Genomic DNA, 19,738 nt, shown 5'->3' with positions numbered 1-19,738 from the left:
AATAAATGTTTGGGGGCCTTTCTTGACCTTGCGTACCATACTGCATTGTTAAACACACTGTTCCCTAAAGGGCAATCCTTTGATGATTCCACACATTGCTCTTTGTTTTCTGACAGCCTTTCCGATTATTCCTTCACAAGCAGGGCTCCCTTAATAGAGCTGGGCCTTACGTGCTGGTAATTCTACGCTCAGTTCTTTAATGTTCTTATTTTAACATTACAACTGCATGATCTTGCACTCTCCAAAGGCTAAAATCATGCCCCACATAACATGCTCCCTAGTGATGAGTACTCAGATCCCTTCCAGACATACACCACTGGACACCTGACAGAAAACTAAAAACTACAGACATCCAAAACCGAATTCAGTGACCCAAACCCTATTTCATCCCGAATAGTGGCCTCTTCTATTCTCCCCATCTTAATGTCTCACAAAGTATTCAAATCAAGAAACTGAGGACCCTATGCCATTTTCTCAACACTAATACAACGCTAATTTCCTAGGGAAAGCATTCCCTCACTATCTAGATAAAAGCTTAAGAATTTGCACTGCTATGAAATTCCGCCAGTACCTGCTCAGTTACAAAGTGTTACTCATTTATATTTAAAAAGTTTACATAACATGTACTTTTAGTGAGTAAAAGAATAAGATATAGTCTTGTTAGGACAACAGATGTAAGAAAAACTAAACAAGCAATGATATTTTGTTGAATGAGATACATTCAGTATTAGAGGAGATGTCAGTGATCAACTAACTCAACGATTTTTCTGTGCTTGAAAGCTCTCCATAAACTTCCTGGCTAATAGCAGTCATGTACTGCATGCTGTATTTGTAACCTTGTAATTTAAATAGACGTAATACATTTAAATTTTCTCTTCCTTGTGGGTAAAGATAATGCTTAACAATCCTTTAATTTTCCATAGTAGATTCCTAATAGAAACTTACCAGTTGGTTTTCTCACCATAGAATTTTAACATTAAAAGAAGCCGGGACATTCATGCTTCATGATGAATATCAAAGACTATCATCAATTTTCAAGAAGATACTTATATTTGAAGTGGACGAGGCTTACCTTCAACTGTTACACACATTTGGATTTAAAAAGATTTGATGGGGAGTGGAAAGTAAATTCTTGCAGCGAGACTATGATTTATGGCTTCATACTATTTTTGCTGGAATTTTCTTGTATTTTCTTAAGTTAGTTGATAGTGGATGGTTCAGCTTTCCACGTCTGTATTTGCCAGAAGCAGTTGCATTTTGAACTATTCTATTCTAATGCAAATTTAATTCCAAAGCATCTGTCATATGTAGCAATCTAAATTTAGAAACCTACAGGGATCTGCATTTGAGTTACATCTTATATCTTAAAAGTATTTCTTCCCCATTTAGATCATTAAAACTTGATGCCAATGTATCACATTCGATTGAGGTAACTTTAAAGATCTTTAACGCTTAAAATAAGACTTCAGCAACATAAAATTATTTACTCTGGAACCTTACAGAAGGTATACATTTATGGTTTACTTGTGATAGAGATGCTGAAGCTTAACTCAATACAAGAGATAATGATAAAAGACAGTCTAATGAGATTAGCTATGACAAAGTCTAAAATGGCAATTTAAATGAAGTTTTATTCCTCCTATCATAATGTCTCAGTCATAATCTATGGGGTAGAAAAGAAATTTGAGGACTATTATCTTTCTTTTCAAGTTAGTTAACTCCTCATTACAATAATGGCAATGACACAAAATGTTTCCAAGAAATAAAATGCTGCTTTTGAAGAACACAGAATTGATTTCTAAGTAGAGGCAACAACATTTATTTACTGTCATAGACTTCTATAAAAGTAAAGTATGCTACCTCATTACCTTAAATGAATGAGCACAAATTAAGTGTCGGATGATTCTAAATCTATTCCTGCTTGTATTGTCGACATTTTAAGTTGTTCAGGTAAAGTGAGAAAATTAAGGAAATGAAAACCCCTAAACTACCCTAAACGCTTAAACCTGCTATTTGATAAAATTCTTGATTTAGCAAGTAGGTGTTGAAAACCTAATGTCAAGCAAAAGTATATGCTTATAATTTGTTACATAAATCAGAAAAATTATCACACAATTTATGAAATGGAAGTCATGTAATAGACAAGCACACACATATACATGTATATTTGTACGTGTAGATACAGAAATAGAAACAGTGATAGGTAGGGAGATGGTAAAATCTGTGGCCAGGAGGCATGGAGTATGGAAGAACAGAGTGCAAAGGATGAGGCAATGCTACTTTGTATGTTAACAAAATATTAAATTAGCTATTTGTTAGTGAGAAAAAATGTGGTTGCTACCAACTACCCTTGTTTCAAATTCTGCTAATTTCCACATGGCTCCCAGGGTAGAATAAGAAAATCTCGAGAAAGGAAAAGAAATCCTTCACAGTGTTCCCTTTCTGCCATAAAGAGCAATGTCTTTCTGAGATGATTCCAGTTTTTCTGCTAACAAATTGACAGGGAAATCACATTTGATTTACTTTCATTACTTTCCTTTTAGATCCCAATTTTAAGTAGTAGATGTAATGAACAGAGCAATAATTCTGGAGTAGGTGGTCACTGTGATTGATTTAAGAGACATTTTCCAAGACAGAGACAAGGTAGATTGAATGTCTAACCAACCTAAAATCTATCACAAAATATATCCCCCTAAGAAGTATTTATAAGCTCTAGGTTGCTACAAGACACAATTATAGGAAAAAATCATGACTTAAGAAATTGATTTAAAAAATGAACAACAGGCCAGAATTGTTTTAAAATGACAATCCTAAATTCACACAGATGTAGAACCAACCATAATGAAAGAGATTATTTTGCTTTGACAATCTTAATATAAATCAAGCTCTAATTAAAAACATTTATAAAAATTTTATTGGGTAGAAAACACAAAACAAACTTTTTAAAATATTTACTGCATAGATACTATTTATGACCAAAAATACACAACTACTAATATGAAACGGTCCAATTAATGTATCTGCTGATGCTGTTACTCTAAAACCTTTTTTTTTTTTTTTCCCATGCAGAGAGAAATCATTTCCTGGTAGAAGGAACTATAGATATTATAATAACAAGCTGTATACTGGTTTGGAAACCAGAGGTAGGGATAGTGCAGGGGACAGGCATGTGTTTTATGGCTCCCACTCCATTACAGGCATGAAGGAGATGTGAGAGTCACAAAAACATCTGCTGACATTTTACCCTAGAGAATGTTTCATGCTTGGGTTCTCCGGTTCTTATGCAGATGTTTTGTCTAGACCTTATAGAAGCTTGATGCTTTCACACCACAAGGACACACTCACAACACCATACAGAGCACACACAGGAGTGTATGAAGCTTCGTTATAACACAGAATCTCCTGGCCCAGTTGTGGATACAGCCAATGCACAGTATGCTACTCTACCATTTCTTTGTGTCCTTAAACAACTTTAAAGATTTCTACTCAGATGTCATTGCTCTCAACCAGCTCAATATGATGCTGTTTTCTTTTTTTCTTTAAACATCAACAGCACTTAAGGGTATCCTTGTGTTGGTTATCCCTCACCTCCACCTGCACAAAACTTTCTTTTTTATCACAGCCTTTAAGATCTTATTCTTGTCTGTTCTTATTCACCTAACCAATCCACTAGCATTCAAACAAGACTGAAGGTATCATGTCTAGGTATGGATTTCAACTTTTTGTTTTGTTTTGTTTGTTTGTTTGTTTGGCAATACAGTGAACTAGAGACATTTTGGAGGGATACTGGAAAAAAGAAAAGGAAATTCTCACCAGAAAAATAAAAAAAAAAATTGCCTGAAAAGATGATTTTCTAAAAGGAAAGAAACCATGAGGACTTATTATATATATATTTCATAATGCTGACAGGACTTGGTTTATAAGCTCAATGTTTTTTCTTTATCTCAGTGTCAAAATGAAAGAATAACAGAATTTAAGAGCCAGAACAGATTTTACAGATAATCTAAATCAGATATTCTCAACCTAGGCACCACTGACATTTTGAGCCAAATACTTCTTTGTGAAGAGCTGTCCTGTGTTTTATAGGAAGATTACCAGCATCTCCCATCTCTACTCACTAAATACCAGAAACACCACCCCATCTAGTTGAGTGAGAAGTGCCTGCAGACATTGCCTATGTCCCCTGGGGAACAAAACTGCATCCACCTGAGAACCACTGCCCTACAACATCATAGAGTCATGTTTGTATGAGAAAATTTCTGTTGCAATCCTTAAGAAGTGTAGGTATGTAGTCAAAAACATATGCGGTTATGATAAAGGGATTTAAAATAAGATAAAGGTTTCTAAAAGGTTAAATGTCTACAGCAAGAAGAATAACACCTGTTTGGTTTTTTGAGATGCCCGTAAGATGAGACTGACATAGAAGTAAAGTAGTTCAGCTGTTTGCCTTTTGGAAAAATGCTTTCATGTAAACATAACACACAAAGGACAGACACATAAGACGTAAAAGATGTTATGGTCAATGTCTGTGCCCCCCGAAATTCAAACCCTACCTCCTGATGTGATGGTACTAGGAGGTAGGGTCTTTGGGCAGTAATTAGGATTAGATGAATTCAGAGGGTGAGCCCTCGTGACAGAACGTGTCCTAATAAATCACAACAGAGCTTGCTTCCTCTCTTACTCTCCACTCTGTGAAGACATGAGAAGAACAAAGTCTGCAACCTGGAAGGAAGTTCTCACCAGAACTGGACCATGCTGCAACCTTCATCTCAGACTTCCAGTCTCCAGACTGTGAAAAATAAATTTCTGCTGTTTATAAGCCACCAGTCTATCATAGTTACAGCTGCCACAATAGACTAGGACATTATCGTGAAATCAGAAATTTATCAGATTAGCTGTGATACAAATTAAGCACTTACAGATCTATGGCCATTAGCTGGAAATCCTGAAATCCTTCTAAGAAGGTTTCCAGCATGTAAGAGCTGTACATATATATAAAATTAGACCACAGACCAATCTGTTCTCAAATCCAATATTTAGTAACTGTCTGATCTGGGGCAAATTACTTCATTTTTCTGTACTTCTGTTTCCCCATTTGGAAAATTCAAATCACAATTTAGGAAGTTTAAAGAAATTTAAATGAGCTTTAGTAGGTACAGAGCTTGATTAATAATATGTGATTAATAAATAGTAACAGCTACTATTAATATCAATCATAAAAGTTGTAGTAAAGTTTATCTTCTAAAACTTAAATGATTTCAGAGTTGGTTTATGTACAGTGCCTGCAGTAAATCTTTTTCTAATTTGTCAGCTGATGACAATATAACAGATGAATCAGTTTCAAAATAAAAGTTTTCTGATACCTCACAAAGGTTCAGAGACTGTCCTGCGTGTTTGCCTTGTGCTAACTTTTTCTACCTCACGTGTGTACATGTCTTCTCCCAGATGGATGGCAAGTATCCTTATTGGGAGCATATCATTTTGTACTTCCTTTTCTTTCCCCCAGTACCACCCCCAAAATAAGTGAGAATTACAAATACTCAGTCTCAGAGTTTGTATAACTTGCACTTGAATGCCCAGAGAACTTTCAAATGGGAACATAATTCAGGAAGAAGAGTCACCATCTATTTAAAAATTAGAAAGACACAAAAGTGTTGCAAAAAAAAAGTCCTTTTAAAAAAATATAAACCACTCCTTCCCAAAACCTTAACTTGGGACATCAAATTAGCCAGTATTAGCAGTGTGCTACTTTCCAGGAAAATTTGACTTGGGCATGTGGTACTCTGTCTCAATATTCTTCTTCCTATTCTACAATACTGTGTCAAGTAGATTTTGTATGCAGCTTCTCATTTTTTACATTATCAAATAATCCTTGAGCCATAATAATTATCCTTTAGCCACTTGAATTTTCTATTGTAGTTGCAAGGTGAAATAACACCTACCATTATAGTGATTGACTGTGTCAATGGTTAAGAATCTCTTCACCACAAGATAAGCAGAGCCAGGTTCAGCTAGTGAACTCCACCGAAGCACCTGTTCCAACACATTTTCTGTGTAGTGAAGTGGGCGTTCTGCAAAAAAAAATAATACTGAATCAAACTGAAAAAAATAGTAAGTTATCAGCTTTTATACATTAAAAAAAAATCCTTTAAGAAAGATGTATATGCAACAAAAAAATATGACCATATCTTATGTTACACAATAATCATGCTAGGGCTACATACAAGAGACCCTAACACCTAGAACACCATTAAACATATGATGAAATTTACTGTATAAATGAATCTATGCAGGGACATTTGTTACCCAGCTATTAAAAAAAAATTCAGAGGTGCTATCCTCTAGATAAAATCTCAGAAATAATGCTATCCTTTTCTAAGAGAAATCAGTTTCTTCCTCTGTTTTTAATTCAGATAATATTCTGGCTTGCTTTTGGAAAGCTATACGAATATGCATGTAATTAATTGTAAAAGGACTAGCAAAGTTAATTTTGCTCAGTAGTAAGTAATAACCTTTGTTTATCCTGACATTAGCATGTTATAATATCTGATCAATACCAGTGAACAATTTATAGCTGATACTATCATAGTCAATTAATATGAAATTATAAAATATGCCTAAGAGGCACCTGGATGGCTCAGTCAGTTAGGCGTCTGACTTTGGCTCAAGTCATGATCTCACGGTTCATGGGTTCAAGCCCCAGCAAGGACTCTCTGCTGTCAGCACAGAGCCCACTGGGGAATCCTCTGTCTCCCTCTCTCTCTGCCCCTCCCCTGCTCTTGCTCTATCAAAAGTAAATAAAAATTTTTAAAAAAAATATGCCTTCAACAGAGAACAGATGAAAATAATCAAAATACTACTACATCATTTATATCTATTAGTGAGATATTATGTGGCAATATTATGTATTAACTGTTGATACAATAGGCCAAAAGCAAGAAGTTAATGACATCTTAAACATTTCTCCTTGATAAATACTCATTCATATGTTTTGTTTTAGGCAATCATACTTTTAAATGTGTTACAAATTCTTAGCACAGAGTTAAAAAACAACAACAACAACAACAACAACAACAACAACAACAACAAACTGGTCTTAGAATCACAATCAAAGCTTTATAGTAAATTTTTTTTCCAGATCAAAATATGACAATCAGTTAATAAAATGTTAGAACCGAACATAGGCCGGAATAAAAGAAATTCAAACCTTTTCACAGTACCCTGAAAATGGCACAATTGAAATAGCAAGAGCATCAGCTCTAGCGTAAACATGCTGATGCAGCTTTCTCAGGGTCACAGTCGAATATAAGTCAATTCAACCCTTTCATCTCCTCCTAAATACAAAGAGCACAGCATTCTGGCTTTTCACCTTCAATTAAAGTAAAAACACTAATGACAAACAAAGAGCATGTCAAGAGCATCATACTCACGTAGGAACCATGATATTTTAATTGGTGATACAATCATAAGTAAAAAGACCAAATATATCACATCTCCTTAATACTCCTCTCCCCCTGCTGTGACCTCAGCATTCCAGAATGTATCAATAATCCCCAGTCCACAGAAGAAAAAAAAAACCAAATTTTTCTGCTGTCATTGTAAAGAACCAGATATTTGTTTTACTATTCAGTATTTATTAGAGCAAGCCTACTCATTATGACAATGGCAATTAAAAAAAAAAAAAGCAACTAGGCCATACATTTTAAAGACAAATCTACCTCTTGTGTACATATATATACCCCTTAGTACACAGCAGATTGCTAAGTACTTAACAGACATCTTTTTTTTTTTTTTTTTTTTTTTAATGTTTGCTTATTTTTGAGAGAGAGAGAGAGAGACAGCGTATGAGTGGGGGGCGGGCAGTGAGAGGTAAGACACAGGATCCACAGCAGGCTCCAGGCTCAGCTGTCAGAACAGAGCCCGACGCGGGACTTGAACGCACCAGCTGTGAGATCATGACCTGAGCTGAAGTCGGACGCTAAACTGAACCACCCAGGCGCCCCCTTACTAGACATTTCTATGGTGGACTATAATTAACAGAAAATATTTGGTAATGAATCAGCAGACAAAATTCTGCCAAATTTCAAAGTCAGCCAAAATCTTCTATGCTCTGTCAGTCCCATTTTTCTTCAAGTAATTTTCTAAAAGTTTTGACAAAGGTCATAACTTCCTATAAATTGTCAAAGTTATAAATTCAATTGTTGATTAATCCATTAATGGTCGTCTTCTATTAATGGAGGTTATAATTAGAATTAACTATATTTCTTAAAAAAAACTAATTATAGAAGAAGTACTCTCTTTACATTTGGCATAATGTATGTAATTCTTGGTTGCACTACTTGCAATCTCTGGGATGGTACTGATGCCATTAACAGTTGTCATTTCTGGAATAACCATGTATCAGACAATACATACCAGATACACAGGTTATCACTTTTAATCCTCACAGCACTCTTCATTAGGTATCATTCATATTTTACATATAAAGAAAAACAAGGATTAGAGGGATGACTTGCCTAAGGCCAAAGAGCTGGTTCAAGAGAAGAGCAAAGATGTGAACCTCATATCCACCTGACTTTAAAACCCAGTATTTTTAAACACCAACTTAAGTTTTATTTTGGGCAAGTATGTGAACTCTCACATAATTATTTTCTTACATGTAATTTGGAGAAAAAAGTATCAACTCACCAAGATTTTTCTGAGGACCAAACATAAGTAAAAAAACAATGTCAATTCATACTTCCCTCTTCACTTTCCTATCCTTGGTGACAAGATGGTAAGGAAATAATACCAAGAGACTTTCAACATCCTGCACTTAAGGAAACTGATGAGCCCACAGTCGGCTTAGAGGTAAGAATTATATTCCCAACTGGAAAACAGTATCTGGATTAAAATAAAATCTCACTCTTCTTTATTATCAAATTAAATTGGTAATGAAACTTCCAAGTATTAGAACATTTGCATTAAAGAGGGTCCCTATTATAAGTAGATAGATACTACAGTGGTAGCTCTAACCGTTGAGTGATGTTACAATCACAGTATAACTGACACCACAGATACAGAAATACAGATTTGCAAAAAAATTTGCTAAGTATGTTTTTCACATCAGTATCATATTATGACATGCTTTAGGACAGTGAAAATCCTGAATATCCAAGTTCCTGCATAAAAACAGAGCTGAAACATGGGATGAAAAGGTTACGTATTTATTAGACTACCAATGCTATGTTTATAAAATGGCATTAAAATCCACCTTAAGAGATAATAGGCAGGGGAAATTGAGACATCAAACGTTGCTAGAATATAAATTCCTACCAATAAAAAAGTTTTTATTTACAGTTCCATTTGCAGCCATCTGTCATGATAGATTATATGGTATGTACATCATCTGGCATTAGGGCATTACTAGAAATAAATAACTCAGTTGCTTACTATCTATAGCATAAAAATTGCTGAGAACTCAGTATAGTTATTTGAGAAGAAAAGGTTATGGAGGAGATTATTTAGTTACATAAATCACATTATCATTATCTTTTTTACATTTTTTTTTTTTTTGAGAAAGAGAAAGAGTTGAGAGCACGAGTGGGGGGAGGAACAGAGAGACAGAGAGTTGGAGACAGAGAGAATCTCAAGCAGGCTCCACACTGTCAGCACAATGCCCCAGTGTGGGGCTCGAACTAACAAATTGTGAAATATTGACCTGAGCCAACATCAAGAGTCAGATGCTTAACCGACCGAACACCTCATAACCAGGCGCCCCTCATTTTCCATATCTTAAAATCATGTCACAGAATAAACCTGGCCTGCCTTGTTAAAAAGAGAGAGAGCTATCCAATTTCCACTGTAATTAACAGGTGTTGTCCTTAAATTTTGGGCAGTAATGACACAGACATGTTTGTTTTCTCAAACAATCATGATTATCCCAATAGTTAAATTCTTAGCGCCAAACTAAGAGCTATGCAAGTTTTCTCAGTCCTGTCCACACAGAGGGTGAAAGCATTTCTGTGTCATCAGAAGAAGGGCTGGAAAGAATCCTGATGAAAAAATGAACAGATCTTCCATATCACAGTAACTATGAGGAAGAAACAAGAAAATGTTCTGATACTCCTTCAGAGAAAGCAACTGCTTCAAAAAACTTGAACCGCTCAGTGAAGAAGCCCACTTAAATGAGGCCCCTTGGGTGTTTTTCTTTTTTTTTTTTTTTCCTTCTTCCTCCTCTTCCAGCATGTGAAGGCCTTTCCGTTTGAAGTTGAAGCATTAAGATAAGAGCATACTTCAGAAGATTAGCTCTGGATGAAGGTGGTACCCTTTCCCAGGGTAGGTTTCAGCTTGTCTTAATGACTGGCAGCAGTGGATGAAGGTTACTTAGCATCTTTCAATGAATAAGACAAGAATGACTGTTTCTCTACCCAGTACAAATTTCAAATGTCCCACCAGACCTTTACTTAGAGGGGAAACCAACTCAGAAATTAGCTGAGCCTAGAATTTAACTCAGCTTTACATACATATTCTCAAAGTATTTATATGGTTTTAATAGCTCATGTTTTTCCATCAATCTGACTACCATATAAGCAAAACAAAAGTTGCCCACCATTTGCTATGGTCTGAATGTTTGTCCTTCTCAAATTCATATGGTGATACCTAATCCCCAATGTGATGGTATTAGGGGGTAGGGCCTTTCAGAGAGGTCTTGAATGCAGAGCACTCATGCATGTGATTAGTGCCCTTGTAAAAGAGACCCCAAAGAGCTCCCTTCCATCATGTGGGAACACAGGGAAAAGACAGCCCTCTATGAAGCTGAAAACAGGCCATCACCAGACACTGAATCTACTGGCACCCTGATCTTGTGAAACTTCCCAGCCTCCAGAACTGTGAAAAATAATTTCTACTATTTATAAGCTCCCATCTATGGAATTCCACTATGGCAGCCTGAATGGACTAGGACACAATTTCACCAATGACAGCAGTGATGCTAATGATATATGAGTCACAAATTGACATGCTTCTATCAGTCTGCTTTGGTACTTGTCATACCCATGGCAATTCCATTTATAGGTTTAAGAATCTATTTTCATTATCCTCAACCATATAGGGGTTTCTGAGCATTTATATAACATATTTTCCTCTTATTTTTATATAACTAGGGTATTATTTTTTAAAAAAACTAAATATAATAGAGTATCTCAGAAGAGTAAAGGAAACGTTACAAAATAATTATAAAAGGGGCATTGGATATGATAGGGTAGAAAATTTAGTGGCACCTAAAACAAAATCCAGCACTTCTGGTTCACTTACCCCTCTACCTCTCTATCTCTCAGACTATTTTTGGTTACTTGGGGGATTTATAATTATATTTGAAAAAGCAGCAATTCTCTACTGACATTCTTCCTATCAACTACAATCTTGTGACTACCAACGCCTTCATTTTTAGCTTCTTTTTATATTTTACTTTATCTTCCCTGCATGCTACTAGAAATAAAGCTTTTAACATTTCAGCAGGTCAGGTGGAACACACAGGTTCCATCTGCTTCAGTAAAGCCAGCACAATCACTGGCCCCTCTGCTGCTCTCCTAGCACTGCTCCCTTAGAGGCAGTAAAAACGATCTTAGCTTTCTCCTCTGGAGAATTCTACTTAAAGAGTTGACCAGATATTAAAACCATGCCAAATGTGAATTCTTAACTCCATCAAATGTATTCTTTCTTGGTGTACACGGGGTGTTCCTTTGATTATCCCATATGTGTTTTTATATTTTCATCAAGATAACTTTTTTATTATTAAATTTTTTTTAATGTTTATTTATTTTTGAGAGAGACAGAATGCAAGTGGGTTAGGGGTAGAGAGAGAGGGAGACACAGAATCCGAAGCAGGCTCCAGGCTCTGAGCTGTCAGCACAGAGCCTGACGTGGGGCTCGAACTCATGAGCTATGAGATCATGACCTGAGCTGAAGTCAGAAGCTCATCAGACTGAGCCACTCAGGCACCTCTTTTTATTATTATTTTAAAGTTTATTTATTTGAGAGAGACAGAGACAGCATGAGTGGGGGAGGAGCAGAGAGAGAGGAAGAGAAAGAATCCCAAGCAGACTCTGCACTGTCAGGACAGAGCCGGATGTGGGGCTTGAACTCACGAAACCATGAGATCGTGACCTGAACTGAAACCTAGGGTTGGACGTTTAACCAACTGAGTCACCCAGGAACCCCAAGATAACTTTTTTTTTGAGTTAGAAAGAAACCAAAAGACAACAACAACAAAACAAAAACAAAACAAAAAACCCCACTCACTCTAATCTTACAATTTGTGAAGTACTAATTGTCATATGCAAGTTAATAACCAGCCATTTTCAGAGTAAGCAGCCTTTCATTTCCCAACGTGAAATCTAGTAACAATGTTGCCAGATATACTGCAACCTCTCTTCTAGCTATAATTACATCCTGTCTTCGCTCATTCTGCTTGCTCTTCTCAGTCAGGAGGACCAATGCCCAAAGGCACAGAGCTCCAATGATGTGACACTGGGATATGCTTTAAATCAGTCCTTGAGAGAATAGGGCAGTGGGAGAGGATGTCTATCCCCAAATCCATGATTCATTATTTTGCTGCAGATGTCCTCATAAATTCAACAGAAATAGAAGCACTTGGGAAACAATCAGCTGTCTAAGAGCTAAGCAGGGCCTTGAAATCTCCTAGCGATTCCTAGTCTCTAAACAGGAATTACTTTTCATGTACCTTCTACTTGGATACATCTAATCCAAAGAGCAACAGTCCGAATCACTCAAGTTCCGAATGCATGTATTTTTTATTCCACTTCAGTTAATAAGATATTTTTAGGGTCCATTCTATATCACTGCACTACACTAGAGGTAGTGACAGATAGAAAGGTCTAAAAAATAATGGCAAACGTCCTGAAAAACTAATATTCTGGGGCAGAGGCAGATACACGATACTATTCTACAAGTCAGATAATATGCAGTATTATGGATCGATAATCAAATAATCAGAAAAAGCTCAGTGGGAACTATGTTTATTTAAACATCATCACGGAAGAAGGACCATCTAAACTGGATCTTGAAGGACAGGCAATAAGCACCTAATGAAAGGGTTTTAAAACAGTGGAACAATATGATCCTATTTGTGATTTAGAAAGATAACTTTGGCAGTAATACGAGAGTTATCCTTTACTTACAATTACAATGAAGCTAGTAACCTAACCCTTTCCTTACAATTAAGCAACAAAAAAATCAAAAGACTGTACCACCTATATACCATATAGTAATGAAAAACTGTGCTTTACTTATTTAGATTTTAACTGTATGGCAACTATGGGTAAGGCATTATGGCAGACACTAGAGACAGAAAAAAGAAAGTTCCTCCTTCCTTTCAAGGAGCTCTCCTCAAGAGACACAAAGTGCAATGGAACCCTTAGTATGGGTTTTAAAGGAGGTAAACTGGTTGCCCAGAAGGGGGAGAGTAAAGATGCATTTGGGAAATAGCAGCCTACCCTGGTTAGGCAAGGACCAAGAATGGAAGAGATTATCTATCAAGAACATATATGATGAAAAAAGATGGCAAAGGAGATTGGGTCAGCAAAAAGCTACCACTTAGTGGATAGACAAAGGAAATTTGACAAATGAAATAAAAGGAATAGAGAGAAAGAAGGACAATCCAGGTAGTATCAAATACAGAGTGAAAGACCCTCAAAAGGAATGGGAATAGTCCTTAGTTATAAACCCTATGGAGAGGACAGGTAAAGCCTGAAGCAAACCAACTGGGCTTAGAAGCTGGGGGTCACAGTGGTCATCTGCTAAACCACTTTCTGTAAATGGGAGAGACCAAATATGGAGACACAGCGTGAACCAACACCAAAGCATGGGAGTCACTGAATCTTGACAATTAATATCTAAAAATTACTTTTTTATTACCTCTTTAGTAGGAGTTAGATTTTTAAAGAATTATGCATGATAAAAACGATATGAAAATATGCAGACTAATGAGAGACAAAATAGTTGACATCCCATTTTATTTGAACATTGATTACAACACTCCTACTAATACACGATAGGGTATTTCAATGTTGAATTTTAATTTTTATCTTGAGCTTGCAGGTGGCAAGATTTTACTTTTGGCAGTTTGACAGCTATACTTGAAAGGGTCCCAACACCTTAGTAGGTAGCAGCTAGACAGATGGTCAAGGGACAAAGACATTCTGCATCTTTTTTTTTTCCTAGAGGTCTTTAAAACCAAATGGTGTCATTAGAATGTAAAGCTTATTCAGCATCTGACTACTGGGATAGTCAAGGTGTTTTAAAATCTCTACCCTTCCATGTCTGAGATAAAAGATGATAAAATATCTGATCTACTCCACTAAGATGAAAAGAAGAAACAAAAAACAAAAAATAAGCTGCTACTAGCTTAAAAAAGTTTTTTCTTTAATAAGTAATAATCTTTTAATCAACATTGTTTTTGTTAAAAGAGCAGTGTATAGGAAATGAGATGGATAGTGATAGTGCCATTCAGAATAGTTATAAATCAGGGGTGCCTGGGTGGCTCAGTCGATTAAGCACTGGACTTCGGCTCAGGTCATGATCTCACAGTTCATGGGTTCAAGCCCTGTGCCGGGCTCTGTGCTGGCAGTTCAGAGCCTGGAGCCTGCTTCCCTTTCTGTGTCTCCCTCTCTCTTTGCCCCTCCTCTGCTTGCCCTCTCTTTCTCTCTCTCTCAAAACTTATTTATTTTATGTTTATTTAACATTAAAAAAATTAGAATAGTTGCAAATAAAATTGCTTGTCTTTACAAACAAAGGCCTATTTCTTAAAGTAGCAACATGGATGTCTAATGCTTTGCATTATATTTCCATAGTCAATAAAATAATCCTTTAGATGAGTAAAATCATAGGAGGGCAAACTCAAGTGGCAATGACATAGAACACATGCACGGAGGTAGAAGGGAATGAAAAATGAGAAGTTAACCTTTAAAAAACACAAAATGTTCATAATTGCTTGGCACAAAAATAGTACTTCTTCATACTATAAGGAATTTAAGAATCCTATCATGAAAATCACTTACCTAGCTCTTCATTTTCAATGACTTCAAATGTGGCCCAGATATCACCTTTCACAGGAATTATATTTTTTATTGCTAATATATCATTAGTTAATTCCTCTGCTTCCATCACAGGAGAGATCTGTAAGAGAAGCAAAATTTCTTCAGAATGTACATCAGACACAGAAATAGCTATATGACAGAGCCAATAGTGGTCACCCCATCCACCAACTTACGACACTCTTAAGTTTCTCCCTTAGTATGTTTACTTAGCTTCTCTAAGCACACAGAAGAAAATACGCAAGCAAACAAAAAACAGCATATTCAGATCTTCTCCATAAAATAGAATACATTTTAATGTGAGCACATGAACATTTTACAATATAGACATAATCTGGGAAAATCTGTTTTTTTCTCAGTGAGCAATTAGGGAAAAAGAAAATGTACCTAATCATACAAAGAAGATCTTTCACTAGACAGTGAATCCAACAGCATTCTAGGAGTAAAAAATTTCACTCATCAGTTTTATATTCATGAGTTCAAAGTGGTTTGGATGATTCAGTCTGGGCCCTGAATTATACACAATCGACTGCTGTCTACCATGCCAAAAAGCCCCAGGGTCTTAGTGGTTTGTGGTGGGCCCCACTATGCCAAGTGACAGATGGTGGGGTCCCAAAGCATGCTAGAGCCAGGACTGCAGGGCAGAGGCCAGCTCTACAAGAGTCCCAAAGCCTGAGGCCATGGCATAAGCATGCTGTCTTCTTCAGGGACTTTTGGGATTTTCGATTTGTTTCTTCGTGTTTTTGTTTCTGCCAATCTTAAATGCACACTGGACAAAAGCAAGCTGGCTTTCTTCAATTTGAATTTAGTTGTAAACGTACACAAAGAGAAGATGTTTTAAACATTAGGATACTGCGACTGCAACCTCGTTTGCACATTTTCAGTCGAAGTATGCACCTATTTTAAAAGTTCTTCCAACAGGAACGTGCTCGTTACCATTTCTCCTGTCCATGACCCATCATGAGCATATCGCACATATGTAAGTAGCACAGAACACCTTCCATTACAGGTAACTCATACAGTCTATTTTCTGGACTTTGTGGAATTTAGTACTTTCTTTGGAATGTATTAATGATAAAATGAAGTCCACTATCTTTTATTTTAAACAGCCCAATGAAACATAATCTTGAAAGAAAAAAAAAAATCTCACTATCTGGGCAAAGTGGAAAACTGTAGTAGAAACATCAGAGGAATCATTTCAATAATGCTGCTCATCTGAATGGCTCTGACATTTTTTTAAGAAGCATAACCCTCTCTTAAAATAATAAATTACTGAGAAACCAAACCGCAAGAGAGGCAGGGAGTGCCTCAGGTAGACATGGGAGTGGAAAACTGAACTCCATTCCTTGTCCCAGAGGGCTCCCAAGGACAGGGAGCTCCTAGAACTGCACACGGTACACTCTGCAAATTATTACTCTAAGGAACATAGAAATCAGTATGATGAGCATCAGGTTAGGAATCTGATGACCAAGGTATGTATTCTGGCCTTAACACTTTTAACTTCCAGTTTGCATTCATGTAAACTTGAGACATTTCCTGTTTCACCTGCTTCCTGGGACTTAGGTAACAACCAACTGAAATAAATATAACTGAATAGTCTTCCAAAGTCTTAAGCATGAAACATATGTTAATGATTATTTTTACATAGTTTTTGCTATGTTTTTAGAGAGAACTTGGAGTTCTTATAGGTGAAACTATATAGTCCTTTACGTGCATTTACTTAAAATAAGAATTTTGCTCAATTATAATAACTTGTGTTAAAATGAGCTACTAAACAGTGCGTGTGTAAGTGGAGCTAAGTCATGTGCTCTGAACACCTCCTCTAGCATGAGTGATGGACTCGTGCTGATTCTCTGTATTTCTTCCTCGTGTCCCCTATGATCAACATGCCACGATCAACATAGGAAATCTGATGTGGCCAAGGAGTGGCCTGCCTCTTTGGAACAAAACTTATTACTGTAGCAGTTCACTCCATGTTCTAAGTGAGTTAACCAGTGCCACAGAGACACAATATGTAATTGTTAAAAAATATAAATTAATAATTACAATGCATCTAACAAAACTGAAGCCCAGAAATACGTAACACTGTGTTTAAATATTGGACTTTAGATGGCAAAATGTCTTCTTCAAACATAGAATGTAGTCTTACTAAGTAGGAATCTGAATTATCACTGTTACCCTCCCCCTAAGGCAGACTAAGTACTGAATTATGGCAGCACGAGAGGGATACTTTTAATTCAGGAAAAAAAAAAAAAAAAAAAGAAAGAAAGAAAAAAAATGATTCATATTCTCATAAAAGAGTTATCCAATATTCAAGTAAATTGGAGACAGAAAGTCTAGGATACAAGAGTAGAAGACTATTAATAAATAATAAAATAATATAGGACTAGTAGTAATTATTAAGTGCCAATAGTAGTATTATTTGTGCCAGGCAATTCACCAAGTGTTTTACACCCAGTATCTTACTGAGGACTCACATCAATGATACTATGTAAATACTCTAATTTTTCCTCATTTTATACGTGAGATGATTGGGGCTCAGACAGAGTAAGTTAATTTGCCTGATATTAAGAAGCTAGGAAAGGGAGGGGCAGCTATTTGAGCTCAAGTTATTTTTTTAGAACCTATAGAATATCGTAACCATAACCTAAAGTGCATTAAGATGTTCTCTTTCCAAATACCTAAGTTATGGAATTCCTGGAGAATACTGGAATAAAAAGTCAATCGTGGCAATCAATCATGGTTTGAACTGGACAGGCGAAATAAAATACAAGAGATGATGGAAAATTCAAGGTACATAAATTAATGTGTATTAATAGTTGCGATTTCCAGAAGTACCCTTTACATCCATCTTTAGGACTCACCCGAATTATAATGCTGCAGTCGGGTTCTTTCTTTTCTACATACACTTCAATTAACAAATCTCCAGCCTGGGAAACCTAGGAAAGGGCAGATGTGAAGAGAGTAAATACAGGCATGTTCTGAGAACATACTTCTGACACTTAAGACAGAAAGTCCTAGTCCTTTTTTGAAATATTTCATAATAATGAAATGAGCCTGTTAATAGTACAAGAATTCTCATCTTGCAGATGTGGTTGACTAAGAAAAAGGAATCTACACAAAGGATATAATCACAGGGCAACTTCTTCATCTCTTAATTAAGAATTTAGTGTCCTGAAATACTCTTATATTCTTACTAAAATAACAAACCTGTCTGCAACGGGAATACGTGCACTTTCAACAACATACGCTATGAGGGCCATCACCATGTATGTTAATAGGAGAAACAAAATGAGGAATGAAAAGGATCCATATGTAATTGTGCTCCAATCTACAGGGTGGGTAAATACCCATAATTGAAAGAGAAAATAGGCATTGCTAGATCTTCAAAGCGATAATGCACAAAAATTGAAATTTGAGGATAAGTTAGGTTGGAGCTATATTACAACTACAAAAAGAGTAAGGATAGTTGGCAAAGAAAAAAAATTTGAAGGGAAAGAATAAGATAGATAATAAGGAGAGGTTTTTATTTTAATTACTTTCAGCCAAGCATTAAGTGTTACATTATTTGGGTCACTATTATAGACCAGGAGGCATATTAAGTGAAGAAGAGACACTCCTTAACAAAACAAAAACCGTAAGATACCACCATGTAGATCATCAGTATAATGAGGAAAAGTATAATTAACACAGAATTTAAACCAATCTATGAAAAATATCTTGAGCAGCTTTTTTCAGAAATTGCCTTAAGTTATATAACCACTTAGAAATAATATCTCACAATTTAAAAAATGGTCATAACGGAGAAACTATCATTCTGAAGTTAAATTTGCCTAAGAATAAAATCTGATGAAAAAAATAGTAAAGAAAACATCTAAAAAATGTACTTTGAAGAAGTGTTTTTAATTACTCTGGCATTAGAGACTTAGAAAAGCTTATTTCCAATTTTTCTTACTCATTTTTGATGATACACAAAAATTCTAGGAAAGAAAAGATACAGTTGACATTTCTACTTTTCACTGTGTTTGCATAAACAACTCTCCAGGAAGGACACATTTTAAAAATTAAAAACGCAAACACAAAGAACTCACAGAGTGAAGCTAAAACAAGAATAGCTAAGAAATTCAAACAGGGATAAGACATGGAGCCTGTCAGAAAAACACACCAGAGCAGAGTTTTGAATGGATTAGAGAAAAACACAAGCAAAAGAACAGGTTTTTCCAAAGTATTCTACTTTTCCTGTCCAATTACTACTATTTTATAGACAATTCTTTTCTTCTACTTACGTATACTTAATTAAAAAGCAGCCAAGACTCATTTCATTATTGCAATATGAATATAAAAGATAAAAATGCAGAAGGACACTCATATTTTATCTTATTACAACATAGGTAATGCTGCCAAAGATTATACCTTGGGCTCACACAACCCTTTATTTCATGACTGAGACTACTACCCCCCTTGCCACCCCCCCCCCCCAAAAAAAAAAAAAACAGTCATTCAGGAGAACTAACTGATAATGAGCCAGATTTCTTAGTTTTACAGGCTACATTAATTACTTAGGGTCAAAATGGAGGCGATGCTTTCGTAGGTAAGTACTGTCATAGTGCTAGCACTCAGGGATCTCGGGCACTGGGATGGCA

At 36.0% G+C, this 19,738-nt stretch overlaps 1 protein-coding gene across 3 annotated transcripts in view; it reads right to left on the bottom strand.

Moving 5' to 3' along the window:
- Positions 1-19,738, bottom strand: part of ARAP2 (ArfGAP with RhoGAP domain, ankyrin repeat and PH domain 2) — a 213,979-nt gene that overhangs the window by 40,419 nt on the left and 153,822 nt on the right. For all 3 annotated transcript variants that reach the window (XM_042936649.1, XM_042936650.1, XM_042936651.1), the window contains 3 exons: positions 17,960-18,034; positions 15,060-15,177; positions 5,943-6,071 (listed from right to left, as the gene is read on the bottom strand). In XM_042936649.1, the coding sequence (XP_042792583.1) occupies positions 5,943-6,071; positions 15,060-15,177; positions 17,960-18,034 (322 nt within the window). The remainder of the gene's footprint in view (positions 1-5,942; positions 6,072-15,059; positions 15,178-17,959; positions 18,035-19,738) is intronic.

Source organism: Panthera leo, chromosome B1 (assembly GCF_018350215.1).
Source record: "Panthera leo isolate Ple1 chromosome B1, P.leo_Ple1_pat1.1, whole genome shotgun sequence".
In the NCBI taxonomy this organism is placed as follows: domain Eukaryota; kingdom Metazoa; phylum Chordata; class Mammalia; order Carnivora; family Felidae; genus Panthera; species Panthera leo.
Note: the sequence above shows the minus strand (reverse complement) of the source record. Positions and strands in the feature narration are given on the sequence as shown.